Source organism: Protobothrops mucrosquamatus, unplaced genomic scaffold (genome assembly GCF_001527695.2).
Source record: "Protobothrops mucrosquamatus isolate PMUCROS unplaced genomic scaffold, P.Mucros_1.0 scaffold_19, whole genome shotgun sequence".
In the NCBI taxonomy this organism is placed as follows: Eukaryota; Metazoa; Chordata; class Lepidosauria; order Squamata; family Viperidae; genus Protobothrops; species Protobothrops mucrosquamatus.
This window is the reverse complement of record NW_015386095.1, coordinates 2,074,338-2,094,176: the sequence shown is the minus strand read 5'-3', so window position 1 is coordinate 2,094,176 and position 19,839 is coordinate 2,074,338. Positions and strand designations below refer to the sequence as shown.

The window sequence follows — 19,839 nt, the reverse complement described above, 5'->3', positions numbered from 1 at the left end:
GAGGAAGGAGGAGAACCACCGCATAACGGTGCCTCCCACTCCCAACTCCACCAGGCGCCGCAGCATGATACCGTGGTCCACAGTATCAAAAGCCGCTGAGAGGTCCAAAAGAACTAGGACAGAGGAATGACCCCTGTCCCGGGCCCTCCAGAGATCATTCACCAATGTGACCAATGCCGTTTCCGTGCTGTATCCTGGCTGAATTGCTGCCATTTTCCCTCCAGTTGTTCCATTAGCCAGAAGAGACTTGTGTGCAGGAGTTAAACAAGTGCAAAAGTCTTTTCTGGTGCTTCCAACAGAAGCTTCTTCTGGTGAAAGAAACTCTCAGCAAAGTGTTTAAGAAGTCTCAAAGTATTTCTTGTAGACTTTATGAGCATGCAAGCTACTTGGCACACAGCTAATCATTGATAACATTTAAATTAACCTGGGGTTATATCCCAGACCCATCCACTTTTCGTGTTTTCTGAATTTCTTACAAGTTTATAAATCACTTACAAAGTAAGCATAATATATGTCTCTTTTTCCTTTTAGTATCTTGGGTACTTTGGAGATGCAAAATTGAAGTATAAACGAGTATATGTGAAGTTCATAGAAAATGCAAACAAAAAAGAGTATGTCAGAGTATGTTCCAAGAAGCCAAAAAATTCACTTGTACACTCTGCAAGGTATTTTATTTTAATCCATTTTCTTGTATCCTTCATGTGTCTTTTAATTGTATTTAACGGGGAAGGGGTTATTACTACTTTTAATTTTTTTAAAGGCACGTTTCATAGATATTATTTTGAAATTTTACCATCTAAAATAGTTGTTGGTATTTTATGCTCTAGAATAGTTTCAGAAAGAAACCTACCTTCATTTAGATTATGAAGAGCTGTAATAAGCCATAAATCTGAAAGGAGCTTGAAATTTTCACTTAACCAGTTTTGTACTGTGTGTAAGTTTCAGGAATCAAAGTTTAATCAAATGTGAAAGTAAAAGTTTTTACTCCATTTGCTTGCCAAGGATAGAGAAGGTAAACATACAATCCTCAAACTTAACTTACGGGTTAAACATTTTTTTCTAACCTGCTTTTCAGAGATGTTGAAACAACATTCCCATCAGCTATTGACTATACTTTAAAAAAAAACTTTATGGGAACTATAGTCCCAACAAGTTTGTGAATGGTATTTTTAAGAGGATCATCATTTTGATCAAATCAATTCTATACTGTCCTTTAATTGATATCATTTTCAGGCATACATGTGTTCTAGCCAATATTCTACAAACCAATATTTTTACCAATTTCTTCCTGTTCTCTTTTAAACAATTTTGTTTACTCTAAGCTAAAGACTTTCCTTACTAGGAGTATGTTTTTATCTATTTATGTTTAGAGATACTCTTTGGTTAATAGAGGCATGAAGATTTAAGGCTTATATCTAACATTGTCTAGACCCTGTAATTAGATGTTTAAACAATTAATGTAGAAATGAATGAAGTGTGGAAATCTATAAGAAGAAAACTAACTCAAGAAGAAAACTAATTGGCTAAGTTGTATCAATTTGATTTATAAACGCTGTTTGTAACCGTTTCTTTGAATTATTCAAACTTATAGAATTGCTCACTGTAAACCGAGCATGAGCATCCCTAAAGTTCCTGATCCCCCAGTGCCAAAAACTGTTACAACAAAAGTTACTTCAATGAAACTCAAAGCAAAACAGCCAAAGGCAAAGGCTGAACCACCACCCAAAAAACGCAAAACATGGAAAGAAGAATCGCCCTCTACTCCTCAGCTGCAGAGTGATGAGGAAGGTAAGCATCCCTATAACAGAAGAAATTATGAAGATCTGGGATTTTATATAATTTCCATTGTTTTATTGACACATTTATTAATCACATTGTATAAGGAGGCGTATTTTGAATATTCTATTTTAATTTTACACATTAATTAATATAATATGAAGAACCCCAATTTATATCTGGCATTTGTGCCTTTTTTTCTACATATAGAAGTGGGAGAGGGGGTTCCCTAGCATGTTCCCAATGTCAGTAGCTCCAGCATTTCTAGTTATTTGCTTGTTGATCCCAATGACTGCAAAAATATGGAGCTGCCCACTCTCCAAGAAGCCCAATGGCATGGAGCGCCTATATGCTTGCTGCTGTAGATATATCAGGAAGTCTCTTCTGAGGTCATATTCAATACAGAGCCTGAAGGCTATATTCATTGCAGGACTCTGGTTCTTTTCAATATTTAGTAAATGCAACAACATATCTGCACAGGAAACCATTGAAAAAGTCATACAAATTCTTAATTTGTGTTTCAGAACATGTCCCAAACAGCAGTGTCTACTATTAAGATTAGTTAAACATAAATCATTGGTCTCAGAAGACATTAGTGTGGATAATAATTAGGTTTCATCAGTATTAACAGCATAGCTTTTAGTTATTGGGTAACTGCTGGTCTAAATTCCCAACCAAAGTAAATACTTTTTTATAAAGGAGGAAAATGTTATAGCAGGACAACTTTTTTATATAGTAGAAAATGTAATAGTAGCATAAAAATAAATGAAAAATCATATAGTAATTTAAAATTAACTCATTAGTTTCTGTGGTTGGCTCATGCTGAAATTAACTTTCCGATGTATTTATTTAAAATATTTGTATGCTGTCTGATAAGCCATATATTTCCAGGCTGAGTGTAATATTAAAATGTCTTCAGTATAATCTAAAATATAATAAAATGTGTGAGATAAAATAGAATTAATAAAATATATAACCAGTGGCCATAATGGTATCCACATGAAGTATAAAATATCAGTGTGAATATAAGTATCATAGCTCAGTCATAACTAGAATAAGAATGAACTCCCTGCAGAGTCACTAAAGCAATAATCAGACTAATGAAAAAATTACAACACGATTAAGCAATATATTTATATATTTGATATTCCAGACACTGAACCACCAGCACCTATTGTTTCTCGGTTTTTAAATACCAGAGCTATGAAGGAAACATTTAGGAATTATATGGAACTGCTTGTCAGCATTGCCTTGGATCCAGATACCATGCTGGCATTGGAGAAGAGTAATGGTACAGTTTATTAAATCTCTTGTTTGTTTGTTTTTAATTGTTTACCAAATTTTGTCTCTTGTTCAGAAGCTTCAGTAGGTCTAGGGGGAAAACATTTCTTTAAGAAGGAGTCTGCGTTGATATTGAACTACTATTTAAGTTCTCAGTACAAAGCCCTGCATAAATCTAAAAACTCTTAGTCAAGTTAATCCAAATCAGAAATGTCTTCAAAGAAAAAGAAAAAACAAGAAAGTCCAATTGCCTTGTGAAAAAGCATCTTTGGGTTAATACAAATCAGTTCCTGTTACTCTTAACACAAATTAAACTTTGCAGGCTTATGTATTTTCATTGAAAGTCATGAGCAATATGCATGCATAAGTCAGGAAACTAGGGTTTTAATAGAACTATTCAGCAGATGAGAATAGGAAAAATATACGTAGTATATTAAAATTTCTGATAAGAATAGCTAATAAAATGAAGTCATTAGAACTTCTTTGTTCTATATTGAGCTCTTCCTTGAAAATATTGTTGGACCATATATCTGCTGATGCAGTGTGTGAAAAAAATACTTGGCTTGTTGAGTACTCTAGATTCATTATGGTTTCATAGACAAATGGTTGCTGTTATTAAGATTTTCTTCAAAGTGCTTGTTTGGGTATTCCTTTAAAGCAGGGGTGGGCAATTAATTTTACTAAGGGGTCACATGAGAAATAGGGACTGTTGTGGAGGGCCAAACCAATAAGGCTGTGAAGAAACATAGGCACGCATGCACCTACATTCATAAATTGAAAAAAATACGAGTAGCAATCACCTTCAAAATAAAAGCAATGTGGTTATATTGCAGGCACGGTATACACTTATTTACATTTGATTTCTAATTTCTAATTGCCCCTCACATGGGCTGGACAGCGATAGCCAAAAAATGGTGGCCATAAAATGTCCAGGTCTGTTTTAAAGTTTATGAAAGTAAATGTTAGGGATTTAGGGCAGAGTTCATTATTCATAAAGTACCTAGAAAATAATCTATAAGGGAGGTTTTGCTTTTATTTTCTGTGTTAATCATTTACATTTGAGGTCCCAAGAAAATTTTGGTCAAACTAGCAGGTAACTCAGTTATTTTCCAATGAAGCTGCAGCAGTTGTCAGAACCTAGCCAGCCTTGGTTCATATCAGAATTGAGCCTGGTTAGTACTTGCATTCAGGCCATCTGAAAGTATCAGGATTGTGAGCTTCAGGTGGGAAGCTGAAACAACTTATCAGAAGAGGACCACTTCCATATTGTTGTTAATAATATCTCTATATGGTCACCAAGGAATAGGTTCAACTTAAGGAAGGTGGCATATTTTATTGTGTTTATAGTATTTCTTGTCCTGTACTAAATTGTTCCCTTTGGTTTGGTATGGTGTAAGTAGGTTGATTATACATTAATAAAATAAAAGTAAATCTCTAAGTTGAATTTATCTCTGGTGACTATATGAGCATGCCAGTACAAGTATCTGTTGGAAATCTATTTGCTGGCCCAGACAGCATGAGGCAGTCTGCAATTGATGCAATATATCTGCAGTAAAAATAACTTTGTAAAAAATCTATTCGCATTGTCTGTATATTGAATTAAAATAATGACTCAGTTTTATGATATCACATTGAAATCCTGTCCACAAATATCAAACGTAACATTTAAAAAATATTCTATGCTGAAATACTGTATATATTTGGGGCCGAACTGCTGCTGTTTTCATGATTGTTCGCTAATATAGTGAATAAATAAATGAGCATTTATTAATTATTTTAACTTATTTGAATAATCATAGAGCCATGAAACAACACATTCAGTAAAAGGCGTTTATTGTGTCTCCTTTTTTAGATGAGCTGCTTTTGCCTCATATGAGAAAAATTGATGGCATGCTGAATGACAATAGAAAAAGGCTGCTTTCCAAATTACATGTGGAGCGACCATTCAAGGTACTGAAAATTATATTTTATTCGTAGTTTGCTACTCTTTCATTGGTTTTTATAGAAATTGAAAATTAGTGGGGCAAAGCAGATAAGCCCTTTTATAAATTTCAGTTCTTTATTTTTCCTGATCTTTTCTTTGTTCTATATGTCTTTTTCAGGTTTCTGTTTCTATATATTTTGGTATATTTATCAAAATGTAAAATACAGAAATACAAAGAAAAATGAAAAGCCCTTAGACTTATATACTGCTTCATATTGTTTTCAGCCCTCTCTATGCAGTTTACAGAGTCAGGCCCCCCCTACAATTTAGGACAGGGGTAGGCAACCTTGGCTCGTTTATGACTCTTGGACTTCAACTCCCAGAATCCCTGGGAGTCCACGAGTCATAAAAGAGCCAAGATTGCCTACCCCTGATCTAGGATCTCATTTTACTGACCTTGGAAGGATGGAAGGCTGAGTCAACCTTGAGCCAATCAGGATCGAACTGCTGGCAGTCAGCAGAGTTAGCCTTTTTATTCTAACCACTCTGCCACTACAGCTCTTAGTAATGGGAAAATAAGGGAAGAAAGGGGGAAGAGAGAAAAGGGTAAAGTAAAGGGAAAAAGAAAAGCATTGAGTTACGACTCCTTTTGGTGCAGTAGAATAAGGTAGTAACATAAAACCTCAACGTTTTACTTTGATAATATACACTGGCCATTTCTGTAACAACAAACTCATCTAGCAAAATCCAAAATTAAAGTTTCATTTATTCTATATTTCTGATTTGCTACTCCCTTTGAAAAAGTCTCTATTTTCAAATGAACACAACATTTTTATAGGTCAGTAAGTAGAATATAAATCTATAATTGCATTTGAAACAGAGTTGCTTCCAGAAAATGTTCAGGAACTGGCTAACAGCATTTTTACTTTGCTTTTATACTGTATTTATAATGGATAGTTGAGTTCATAAAAGAGATTAACCTTCTCTTCCATAAATCTTCACCTTTGGCCTTTGGATCTTCACTTTTGGCCCTGCCTCTTGCTTTGGAGTAGTGGTTTGATAGTTCCTGCTGCCACCTACTATTTTTCAAGTGGCATCTTATATGAAAACCATCCTGTAATATTGGTATGTTAGAGAGAGTTTTTATAACCAGTGCTTCCTTCATGACAATTAAAAATGCAAAAAAATGAAATAATGTCATTAGGGCAATCTCTTGGCCACGAAACATCGAAGTGTATGAGTAACATATTCAGTTCTACTTTCCTTTTGGGGAGATGTCACAAGGGAAAAACAACATCAAACTTTATTTAAACATTTAGAAAGAAAAAATTCCAGAGCTGACTGGACAATAATGAGCTGTTTCAGAAAATAATTTCAAAAGAAAATACAGACCACAAGATGGCACTGCTCTGTTTACAAATAGAGCAATTCAGCCAGTATCTCAAAAGAAAAGCTAGCAAAAAAATAAATAAATCCAATTTATATTATAAATTACAAGAACAATAGGAAGACAGTACAGATAGTCCTCGACTTATGACCACAATTGAGCCCAAAATTTGCTAAGCGAGACAGTTAGGTGAATTTTGCCTCATTCTACGACCTTTCCTGCCACAGTTGTTAAATGAATCACTGCAGTTGTTACATTAGTAACAGGGTTGTTACGTGAATCTGGCTTCCCCATTGACTTTGCTTGCCAGAAGGTCATAAAAGGTGATCACATGATCCCGGGACACTGCAATATCATCATAAATACAAGTCAGTTGCCAAGTGTCTGAATTTTGATCATGTGACCCTGGGGATGCTGCAACGGTCATAAGTGTGAAAAGCAGTCATAAGTCATTTTTTTCAGTGCCATTGTAACTTTGAACGGTCACTAAATAAACTGTTGTAAATCGAGGACTACCTGTATTATTTCTTCTTGCATAGTCTGCAACAGTAATATAACATCTGAGATTACACACACTTCTGAACTAATTTGAGAAAATAAAAGAATAAGATTTGATTGACAAGCACCACACAGGAAAAAAGACAGGGAAAAAACCAGGTTCCTGGATAGACTGGTATTTATAAGTAGTCTTCGACTTACAACAGTTTGTTTAGTGACTATTTGAAGTCACAACGGCACTGAAAAAAGTGACTTGTGACTGTTTTTCACACGACCATTGCAACATCCCCATGGTCATGTGATCAAAATTCAGATACTTGGCAACTGACTCATATTTATGACGGTTGCAGTGTCCCCGGATCATGTGAACACCTTTTGCGACCTTCTGACAAGCAAAGTCAATAGGGAAACCAGATTCACTTAACAACTGTGTTACTAAATCCACAACTGCAGTGATTCACTTAACAACTGTGGCAGGAAAGGTCGTAAAATAGGGCAAAATTCACTTAACAAATGTCTCACTGAGCAAAATAAATTTTGGGCTCAATTGTGGTCATAAGCCAAGAACTCCCTATAATTCTACTGCAAAAAGTAGAAATAAGAAGTTTCAAAACAATGTATTCTCTGCTTCATTTTCTTGGATTTCTTCTTCTAGTTTCAGTAGAGATATTGAGTTATTGGTGAACCCCCTACTTTTCTTCAGTCCCTCTGTGCCATATCTGCTGAAGATGTCTCCGCGGGTTCTGCTCATTGATTTTAAAATGGCTCCAAAATCTCTTCTGTAAATAGAAAGATTGGGGTAATCCGACTCTGACCAAAAGACATGCTTCATTTTGGGTGTGGATTTTCTTTAAGCCTGCCTGGCATGTAGACTGGCCAGTTGTGAAAGTCATACTGTTTGCAGCCTGCATATTCACAACAGATTTTTTCTTTTTTCTTTTTTTTAAAAAAAGGATCCTAGTTTAAATTCTTATCACATTAATAAGGCATGCTTTATCATTCTGTTTATTCGCTAATCTCCAGCTTTTATAACTTCTTTTTAAGGCCGCTTTGGAATGTTTTCCTGAACTGACAGTAATAACTCGAGATTCTAAAACAAAAATGGGAACGAATGCAGTTTCTAGAGTCAAGATGAATGGGAAAGCTTATAATAAGAAAACACTGAAAATTTCTAAAGCAGCCACAAAATTAGCACAGGTATGTTCATACAATATTTGTTTCTGCCTTATTTCTGATGGAATGTTGATCTCAAACTTTCCTTGATTACCTTGAGTGCATTTTTAAGCAGTAAAAAACTAAATTACAAGACAGCAATTTTTTTTAAAAAAAACCTTGAATTCAGATAAGGTGAAAATGAAACCACCCTGGAGGACATATATGGGGTCCCCCTAACTTGCTCAGTCTGAAGAAACTACTGGTATAAGCAGTGAACTGTTTCAAACCAACAAGAAAAAGGAGTGCAGTTGCCATGACTCAACTTCCAGGTACCTGGGAGGACGGCCAGTATACCTAATAAGTAAACACGAATAGAATTCCTCTGTAAAGGTCCTTCCTTACAAGTTATAAAAACACCTTAGACTATTACATCTACATTTTTTCCTATCTCTATGACTGCCTTTACCTGGACACTTTCAGCCTATACACTTTCAGCCTATTTGTATTTACAACTGTAAAGACTCCTGCCACCATAATTTTCACTTGAAAATGGTAAATGTGTAGATGTTAGTTGATACAATAAGCAACCATGCTACATCTTTTAATCTCTTGTGTTAAATCCAGAGTGGATAGTGCATCAGGCTAGAAATGGGAAAACTATCAGTTCTAGTCCCATCTTAGCCACGAAAGCAGCTGGGTGACTTTGGGCCAATTACTCTCTCTCTGTCCTAGGAAAGAGGCAGTAGTAAACCATTTCTGAAATCTTTCCAAGTAAACTTTCAGGGACCTGTTCAGGAATCAACACCAACTCAAAGGTATCCCCCTACACACACACACACACAGCAAAATTGCTCTATAAATCATAGGAGAACTTTCTTTAATAAACTCATATTTGGTAAGAAAGATCAATTCCATATCTGAAACTTTAAACCGATGTTCAGTTGCTAAATTGTATCCAACTCCATAGACCATAGCAGGCCAGACCCCACATCCTGCACCCTCTGTTGGAGTTTGCCCAAATTCATGTTAATTACACTATCACAAAATGAAGACTTCTGGTTTAACAAGAACACATAGAATGCATAAAATCCAATAAAGTGCATAAAGACAACTCCAGTCATAGAAGAACAAGGCAAAAGGAGCCAGATTTTTATCATAGCATTACATTACACCTGGTTATATACAGAAAAACATTTTCCTATAATTTAATACAGCTGTTACTTCAAATGAAAAATAAATATGGAAATCAAGAACCATGTATTTTATTATTATTAGATTTTTATCCCACCTTCAAAAAAAATAAAATTAGTGAACTCAATGCAGGTGCTTAATACTTGTTCCTCTTCCTATTTTTCCCTTTTCCTGTGAGATGGTTTGAACTAAAGAGAGTGTGTCTAGCTCAGGCATGTCAAACTGCCGGCCCCTGGGCCAGATGCGTCACACCGAAACTGCGCCCACCCCATTGGCAGCAATGGGAAAAAAGTCCCAATATGTCACGTGACGTCATGTGATGTTGCGAGTTTGACATGCCTGATCTAGCCCAAGGTCACTCAGCTGGCTTTCATTGCTAAGGAAGGCCTAGAACTTACTCTCCTATTTCTAGACTAGCAAGTCAACCATTACACCAAAACAATCATTAAACTGGCTGTTTTGTAGCTATAATATTAGAAAACAAAAATCTGGTTAATGGAGAGAAATGATTTATTTACCCTTAAAAATAGCATTCTGAAAATCAGAGGGAAAAAAACCAGGACTCAAAATTGCTAGTATACAAGTAGTAAAGTAAGGGTACTGTTACTTCTCTTAGAATCCAAGGCACATGCTCTCTCTTTCATGTCATTAGAAGTGACAGTTCTCTGATTTCTTATCATCTTCCTTCCTTCCCACAAGTGGAAACGTACTTCCAACTCAAATTTTCTTAACAATCAAAATTATTTACAGCCTTACATGAAATAATATTACATAAGAAACAAAATATACATGCATAAAATAAACTTCCTTCTGTTTTTGTGTATGATTTTATGCATAGCCAGTGGTGGGATTCAGCCGGTTTGCATCACTTCGGCAGAACCGGTAGCTACTTTTTTGTTGCCCAGGCGCAGAATGGACTTCCGGAAGCTGCATCCACACAGAGAACCGGTTGTTCACATATTTGAATCCCACCACTGTGCATAGCTATGAGTAAATTTTTATATCTTCAAATAATTATTGGTATCAAGAAACTTAGTTACTAGTGTGGTTAATAAATATTTGTTTCTGCAGGAATTTACTGTGGATCCAGAAAAAATTCCTTTGTGTTCTTTGTATCATTCACTCCATCATTACAAATATCACATGTTTCTCAGATGTAAAGTAGAGGTGAGTCTTTCTCTAGTTTGTTATTATTCATTGTATTCATTAGTGCAGTAGAATCTAAATACACCAGACTCAATTAAAAATCAGATGACAATTCACTATTTTTAGAAGATATTGAACAGTTTTGTATTTAATGAATCAAGTTTTACAGGTTGCAAAAAAAGAGTTAGTTTGGTGTAGTAGTTAAGACACAAGGCTAAAAATCATAAAACTCTTGAGTTCTAGTCCCATCTTAGGTACAAAGGACTGGGTACCTTGGGTCAATTACTATATCTCAGCCCTGGAAAGGGGGCAATGTCAAACCATTTCTGACATTGCCCAAGAAAACTGCTAAGACAAGTCCAGGCAGTTGCCAGGAATCAAATACTGATTCAAAGACGCACACACGATTGTAAAAGTGTCGTATGTCATGGGAACATGAGATACATAATATTTACTAAACCTGAATGAATGCAGATCTCTGGGGCCAGGTGGATTAAATCTTAGAAAACTGAAAGATATTACTGATGATCTTGTTGATTCCTATGTGTTCACTATTTTGAACAATTCTGGATAATGTGTAAACCTGAACTGGAACTGAAATTTAGCAGAAAAGAAAAGAGTTTGTTTTTTAATATCTATTGACGCTTCAGGAGTTTACAGTTGGAGTTAATGAGAGTTGTGATCTAACAAGATCCATTAAAAATATTGGGGATTCTACCACACCAAGTATTGTAATAACCCATTAGAACATCAGGAAGCATACTTAGGAGATTATTGAATAACCCTGAACTTCATTTATATTGAGGTTACCTCTGTCACTATAGTAAGTGCAATATACTCTCACAGACACTGGGAGAATGCATGCATATATCGTTATATTGTTAAAGTATTAGACTAGGAGAAATAATAGAAAGCTAACTATGTGACATTTAATTTGTTCTCTCAATAGATTTCTTCCGTTCAAAAAAAGAATGCAGATCTAGGTCAAGAGGAAATAGTACAGCAGTGCATGAAAAATATAAAATGGATAGAAGATCTCTTTGAGAAGTTTGGTGAACTTTTGAATCACGTTCAGCAGAAATGTTCCTAACAAATACTGATCCAAATGTGACTTTTTTTTTCTTCTGTTCTACTCATCAAAATAAAAGAATAGGCTGATAGGCTGGTCATGCCAAGCTTTATTCTAGGTCAAAAGAAATCATGGTATTCTGGGTTCCTTGGATTCTAATAAGAAAAAAATATATATGCTGCCAAGCAAATGGAACTACAAACAAACCTGCATTTTTAACTTGGAGAATATTTTTTTCCTATTTTGTAAACACTTGTTTTGAAATAACTTAGGTTTATTTTTGACAAATGATCAAAGCATGTACTTAAATATATATTTTGGCTATGATTAAAATAACTTTTTAAATATCATGCCATTTTTTTTTTACTCTGAACACTAGGAAGAGTCACAGTGGTGGTAACTGTGACCAATCAAGTAGAGTCTCGAACATTTTGCAGAGAAATCTAATAGGACAAGAATGACTGTATGAATAATCTCCATCCACATTCAAGAATACCATTCTCCTTTATGAACTCCAATTACTGATGTTATGTTCAGGAAATTCAACATGGATTTGGTGCAATCCTATGACTGCTATTTTGTGACAGATTATATTATAATAAAAACAATTAATTAATTATTTTCCCTGGGTCTTGAAGAAAGACATATTTTTCCTTTACATTTGTGTCCTTTATTTTTCCCTTTTGGAAAGAAATCAATTGTACATTTTATCCCACAAATAGTTGTATTTTTCAGAGGAAAAAGTATTGTGGCTTAAAATCATTTCATGTACCCTTGTAATACATTTCCAATTGTTTTCTTGTTCATTTTATATATTAATTTCATTTTGTAAACTATGTATCTTGAGATTATCTTTGTTTATACAGGTTTGCTTCAGTGTTAACCATGAATGAGACATATTAGACTTCATAAGTTTGCTTTATGTATGGTTATATTGACAGATTGCAGCTTATTTTCTGATAAATGAAAGATGATTTTTGTCTTAAAATTGCTTGATTAATAGAACATTTCAATAAACAGCTACTACATTGGTCCTCAGTAAAGTGAGAATTAGCAATTGACCAGGCTATATGCAGTGTTGAAAACAATTGACTTTTTTATTTTTGTTATTTAGAATTGGTAATGGCAGAACTGTTTGTTTCTTGGTGCCTTTTCAGAGTCTCAGGCATCTTTTGTAAATGACTTTCTCTGATTAATTATTTTTCAGTCAGAATCAGTAGTCCCACTTAAGTTACAAATGGGCTATACTTGCATCAATAGGAATTTTTTTTTAAAATTTGCTAACAGAATGCCTTACCTCAGCCATTGATTCAATATGTGCAGGACTTGTTATTTAGATTTTGTGAAATTGAAGATCCTGTACGTCCATCAAATAATATATTAAAACAATTCATTTCTCCTGTCACTGCCACCTAGTGCCTTAATTTCAGCCAAGAAAACAGGTTTCCTCATTCACTAGCCAATCAGGATATTATTATATGTAGCATGATGTATTTTCTTTAGTTATACATGTGTTCATGCACCTTAGATATGTAAAATACAATGAAGGGCTGTGTTCATGAGCAATTAAACTAGGATTTCAAAATATCGAAAGGCAGCATTTTATCTTAATTTGTATCTTATGTTGGACAACCAGTGTATTTTCCAAATATGTTTTAATGTTATTGGAAGTAGTACTTCTCATTTCATTCCTCTGATGGGTTCAGTCAAAATATTGATAGAAATTGGTAATTGGACTTAAATTGAAAAAGTCAAGTTGTGATACTATGGCTATGAAACTTGAGTTAATGCCTTGTGCTAAGATATGGTTTGTTTTAGCTATGATTTTGTTCCATAAGTGATAGTAGCTGTGTTTACACAGAAATAACCCACAAACCATGGTTTACATGTTAGATTCTAGATCTGATTAAGCTGAAACAAAGAAAATTATATTATGGCCTAGCACAATGTGTTAATTCAGTCCAAATATATTTCCATTGATCCTATGGAAAAGTTAAAAATACATAATTATATATTATTGACTAAATCTTGATTTCTTGCTTAAGAACAATTTGTGAAATGCATCTGGTTATAAGCAATAAACCGGTACTGCTTGAATGTGGGAAATTAGCATATGCACATTTACTGGAAATAGATATACTTCATTCTTACCTTAAAATCTAATCTTATATTCATCTGGATACAAGCCCCGTTTATTTAAAGGACTTTTTTTTTTATTAAATCAGTAGGACAGCAATATAAGAATACTGTTCTGCATTTTAAAAAATGGAACCTTTTTTTCTGCTATAGATGCAATAGCCTACTTATTTGGGATGGGTATTTAAAGAAGATATAGTTTCCATATTAATTTCTAAAACGCCAGAAAAAAATTCAATTGAAGGTTTATAAATGTAATCCAAAAATAGCTCTTCTACCACCAATTTAAAACATACCTTGAAAAAGGCCTATGAATAGAAGATGTAAGTGGAGTATGACTGGTTCATCAATTATAACCTATTCTAAATTAGCAATTAACACAAGGCACTTAGTTGATAAAACTTTAAAAATGTGATTTTTAAAAAATATTTCAAAGGCCTGTCCATTTCAACTTCTCACTATCAATTCTTAAACCAACTTTGAAATTTGTATCCATTCAATGAAATAAAAAGGCTTTCAAATTCTAATTTCAGACTGCAGTCTTACAACAGTCTCTTCAACTTCATTAAACCAATGGAACTTACTATTAGTTAACCTATACATAACTATACTGCTGTGTCAGTTTTCTGTTTTAATCTTAGGTGGCAATTGTCAAAAGATGGGGAAGAGCTTCTCAGGATTATGGAAGTAAATATACAAGTTTTAGTGTTTTAATAAATAAATAAAGGAAATAAATTTAAACGACCCCAGTGTTTCACACAGAGACCATACAATATTTGAGGAGATTGTTATAAATTAATTTATGCAAATTATTTATGAGGTCTGTTGGGTTTTGTCATGGAAAAGAAAATGCATTTTGAAAGACACTTATTGCCCTGGGTGGTGTCATATTTTAGGAATAAATTTGTGGTGAGGACCAAAAAATGTTTTAGGTACTATCACTCGCAGTCACTGAACTTTTTGTTGAAAATCGTAATAAATGTAATGGGAACTCCAGTATTCACTGAAATATATAAAAACCTGCCAGACACCACAGTGTTTGTTTTCTGGTGGTATTCAAAAAGTACAACAATTTAGGATATCAGCAAACGAAAGGGCAAATATGTAGCAACAATAAATTTTATTTTCATTCAATTATTCAAATTTAATTTTTGCAAGGTCATTTTATTTTTATTGCATCTATATTTGAAGCATATTACTTAGAAACTTAACGCTTAAGTACAATCCTTATTCTGAAAAAAAGTTCAACATTCCTTCTTTTAGAGAAATAGCACAGTCACAAAAGTAAAATATCTAATAGGGCCTCACTTAAACATTGAAATCACTGGGGCTTGATTCCAAATTAATCTTTTTAAAGACAGTTTTTCTGTTTAAGCTGAGGATCTAATAATGTTAAGTATTGTGCAAGCTCAAAATAGTTAATTTTCTCAAAAGTACATAATATCCTAATTTCACAGTTTGTTAAACTGTAACATTTGAATTTGCCCTCCAAAATAATTAAGCATATGGTTGCAATGAGAGAAAACAAATTAATTGATGTTCTGTATAAAAACTATTACATCATTTTCTTGACATTTCAGCAATCACTGTTTTATGTTCTGAATTCTGAAAATGTGAATTACCCGATGTTTTTGAATCCAGATATTGCTTGTTTTAACAGAAAAACAACTGGGTTGTACAGCCTGCTCCACCAAAACACAGTATAATTTTCTTTTTCCTTTAATAATATATGGTTAAAAGGAAACTCAACCTGTCTTCCAATAAATGGTTGTCATAGAGAAAATATTTTTAAATATTTAAATTTGTACTACTATTTAAAGTAATTTAAAAAAAATGAACAAGCCAAAACTGTTAGGAAACTGAAAATCAGTTTATAGGCATTTATGATTTTGTTGATGACAGTGTTTCATGTCATATACTTACATACTTTTTGTGTATTATTATACAGTGCACATATTTCTTTATTTCTTCCTATTTAAGTTAATGCTCACAAATGCATGGTAATACCTATCCTCTATCTACTACAAACATGTAGGCTAGGATTAAAGGATATTTTCTAGCCAGTTTTCACATGGTCCACAATAATGTACAGACTTGTGACTTTTTCATAATTTTTGTATTTTTGATTTGATGTTACTAAATTCATTAAAGTGAATACAGTTTTTCAAAATACTGGGTACTCTTGTTGGTTAATGTGGAATAATTGTAATGTCTGAGATAAATATGTTCTATTCATTAGGAAAACCCTTGTATTTTGTTAATATGATGGTCCAGTTATTATTAATTTACAGGACTTATATGGTGACTTATCACATACAGTGACTCTAGACAGCTCACCAACAATCCATGAACAAACCATAATTAAAAACATACCTTTCCCCCAGTGACAGAACAAATAACCTCACAGCTAAACTATCTTAGCCCAATGTTCAAGGGAAGAGCCAGGTATTCACCACCCTCTGGAAGGCAAAAAGGGTAGGGGTCCCTCTGATCTCCAGTGGGAGGCTACATCAAAGGACTAGGGTGACCACTGAGAAGGAACATTTTTAAGGTCCTATTAGATGGCAATATTTAAGCAAGGGGAGTGCACACACTACCCTAGTAAAATGGGCATATATCCTCAGGGACAGATGTTCCCACAAGCCTGCCTGTGTCATGTAGCATCTTGAATTGCACACAGCAATTAGAAACCTGTTCAGCTCGCACAGCAATGGTTTTAAATATGTTGTGCGCCGCCCTGAGTCCCTGTCGGGAGAAGGGCGGCATATAAATTAAATAAAATAAATAAATAAATAAATAAAATAAATGGTGTTGCTCAGATGAACCACAGGATACCCAACTTTGCTGCATTCTGTACCAGTTGCAGCTTACAGGTGGTCTTCCAGGACAGCCTGTGTAGAGCAAATTGCAGTAATCAAGTGGGAGGTGACTAAACCCAGATGACTGAGCAAGGCGTTTCAGTCCAGGAATGGGCAAAATTGGTGGATTTATGCAAAGACTTCCCTTGACCATGGCTGCCACCTCCTCTTCCAGCAGGACCAATGAGTCCAAGAGGACCCCCAAATTGTGCACCTGATTTGTACAGAAGAGCATTTCCCTATCTAGAGTGAGCCAATGTTTCTGACCCAGGAGGGTTTAAAAAACACAACCATTGCATTTGCTAGGGTTGAGTTTCTCCCCATTCAGGTCCTTGTAGCCTCTAGGCACTGAGTCAGCATTTGAATGGCATCACTTACTTGGTGTGCAGTAGAGATGTATACTGATGATACTGAATATTATGCTGGTAGATGACCTCTCCCAATGGCTATACAGTATATAGATGTTAAGTATGAGGAGAGGGAGCCTTGAGGCAACCCATATAATAGGGGCCTAGGCCTGGACTTCTCCACTGGCACCATCCCTGACTGATAATGACCACAGAGAAAAGAGGGGAATCTTCAGGATGCTTTAATTTTGAGTGAAGCTATTGTTCATATGATGAAATAAAATGCAGAAACCATTAAAACTCAGACCATTTATGAAATGCTTGTAATAAAGTCACTATTATTTCAGCAAGGTTGAAGCAGTAGGATCCAAACAGTAGTAGCATTTCTATATTGAAAAATCTTCCTATTATTGTTTTAAGCCTTTATCACTGATTGTTAAACATAGACAGTTATATATAATGTAAGGGATGCATACAAAGTATTCAAACATGTTGATTGTGTGACCTTGATTATGTGCCATCAAGTTGGAGTCAACTCTTAGCAACTACGTTGATTTCTTCCATGACAGTCAGGTCTCTGAATAGGGCATCCACGGCCACTGTAACTGAGTCCATCCACCTTAGTATTGGTTGTCCTTCCATCTTTCCCAACATTAGCATCTTCTCTGGAGAATTAGGTCTTCACATAATAATCTAAAGTAGGATAAGTAGAGCCCAATCTTTTGTGTCTGTGAGTTGAATTGTTTGATGATCCATTTGTTTTCTTATTTCCTGGCCACAGAATTCTCAATTTTCTCCAACACCAAAATTCAAAATCCTCAATACTCTTCTACTTCTTCAATATCCAGCTTTTGCTTCCATCAAAGGGATTACTATAGCTTGCGTAGTTTGATCTTTATAGGTATAGACACATCACAGTATCTAAATATGTTTTACAGGCCTTCATGGATGCTCTACCAAGTGCTAGCCCCCAGCATATTTCTTGATGTTTGATCCTTTGTGGTTGACGGTTGATCATAAAAGACAGAAACCATATATTACTTTAATATCTTTTAGAATTATTCTACATCTGGCTGTCATACCTGTCCTCTTTTGTTTGGTCTTCTTTGTATTTAATTTTAGTCACTTTTTCACTTTTTTCCTTGACTTTTCTTACTAGATCTTGCAATCTTTTGCATTTTTATTACTAGAGTAGTGTTATCAGGATAGTACAGGCTACTCATGTTCCTTCCTCCAATTCATCTTCTTCCAGTCCAGCTTCTCTTAATATATACTGTATTCAGTATGTACCTTAAATAAATAAGATGAGAGTATACAGCCTTATCTCACTCCTTTGTCAAACTGAAGCTAATCTGCTTCATCATGCTCTGTCCATAATGTGGTTTCTCATGAGGACAATGAGATGTTTTCAGATTACCATTTTTCTACAACTTGACATGATCAACACAATCAAAGGTTTTCAGTAGTCAATGAAGCACATACTGATTTCTTTTTGGTATTCTTTGACTTTCTCAATTATCCATCATACATTAGCAGTAATCTCTAATGATTATCAGCCGTTTCTAAAGTCAGTTTGAATATCTCACATCTATTTTTCCATGTAGGGCTCTAATCTGTGTTGGATTATTTTAAACATTAATTTGATAGCATGTGAAATTAAGGATATAGTATGAAATTTGTACATTCTGTTAAATCTCGGGTTTTTTGGTATTGGAATATAGACTGATCTCTTCCAATCTGTTGGCCATTGTGTCCTCCTGATTTACTGCCATAGTTTAGGTAGAATCTTGACTGATTCTTTTTCTGTTTCTTATATTTCAGTGGGTATTCTATCAGTTGTAAGGGTATTCTGGGGTACTGATCTAACTTTATCTTCCAGTATTAGAAGTTCTTGTAAAAATACCATACAGTATTAGACTGCGCATGCGTGAGAGATGGCGGTCTTCGGTGAATAGCTCCGAAAACGCGGAGCCCGAAATGGCTAAAGGGGGAGCTTGGAAAGCTCCTTGAAAACTCCTTGAAAGGTCCGGAGACTCCCCCCCTCCCGGTAAGCCCCCCAGGACTAGATACGGGACGCATGGGGGCGCGGGGGACGTGGAGCCGACTGGTTACCGTTTTTCGGCCTCTTCGGCTTCCCCGGCCTTCCGTCCTCGGCGGTCCCGTTGGTGGCTTGTAGGTGGCTTTTCCGGTGGCCCTTGGGGTGGACAGCTCGGCCCGAATCGCTCGGCCCGGATCGTCTGACTGTCCGGATCGTCTGACTGCGGAGGTGCTCGTGGGGGAGGCAGCGGCCTGGGCGGCTCGTATGGCCCCTCCTCATGGGAGATGGCACGGATGGCTCCTGGGCGGCCCGGATGACTTTTCCTCGTGGCGGCCTGGGCGGCTTCCTCTGGGATGGCGGCCTGGGCGGCTTCCCCTGGGCGCCCGCTTTGATCATGGGGGGTTTTCTGGCTGCCCCCCTCGGCCCCTTCCGGATTCGGAGATGTCCTGGACGACCTGGAGGGCCTCCCCGACGATTTGGAGGCCCGCGTGGACTCGGTGGCCTTCTTGGTGGCTGCGGCGGCCCCTACAGGCGCCCCCCCGACGATGGTTTTCAGCCTCCCTGGCGGCCTGGGACCTTCGGAGGGTTCTTCGGGCAGCCTCGACGGCCCCCTGGTGGTGGCAGCCCTGGTGGTCGCGATGGCTGAGCGGTTTGAACTATCCGAGGGCCTTTTTGGCCGTTTTGATTTCAACTGGAGGCCTTTCAGAGCCTCCCCAGCAGCCTTGACGATCTCTATGGCCTTCCCAGCGGCCTTTCCAGCGGCCTTGGCCGGGCAAGGGCCTGGGTTTGGGCCTGGACTTGGACTTGCCCCGCCCCGGCCTAGAGGATATCTCGCGGCCTGTTTGCGTCTCCGTTTGACCTGGTTTTGAAAGACCTAAGGGGACTGAACATCACTCCTCCCTCTATGCCACGGACTCTCTTGTTCGGACCATGTACACGAAGACGGCCCTGTTGGCCCTGCGCGATTCACCCCTCGCGCAGGCCTGGCCCAGGAACATCTCGGGGGCCCACCTCGAGGATGGGGTGTGGAACC

At 36.3% G+C, this 19,839-nt stretch overlaps 1 protein-coding gene across 1 annotated transcript in view; it reads left to right on the top strand.

Moving 5' to 3' along the window:
• The window catches only part of QSER1 (glutamine and serine rich 1), a 45,590-nt gene extending 31,306 nt beyond the window's left edge, over window positions 1–14,284 (top strand). Inside the window, exons 7-13 of the mRNA XM_015831555.1 lie at window positions 532–665; window positions 1,592–1,788; window positions 2,930–3,067; window positions 4,910–5,007; window positions 7,911–8,063; window positions 10,284–10,379; window positions 11,308–14,284. Of these exons, the coding sequence (XP_015687041.1) occupies window positions 532–665; window positions 1,592–1,788; window positions 2,930–3,067; window positions 4,910–5,007; window positions 7,911–8,063; window positions 10,284–10,379; window positions 11,308–11,448 (957 nt within the window). The 3' untranslated portion in view covers window positions 11,449–14,284. The remainder of the gene's footprint in view (window positions 1–531; window positions 666–1,591; window positions 1,789–2,929; window positions 3,068–4,909; window positions 5,008–7,910; window positions 8,064–10,283; window positions 10,380–11,307) is intronic.
• The last annotated feature ends 5,555 nt before the right edge of the window (window positions 14,285–19,839 follow it).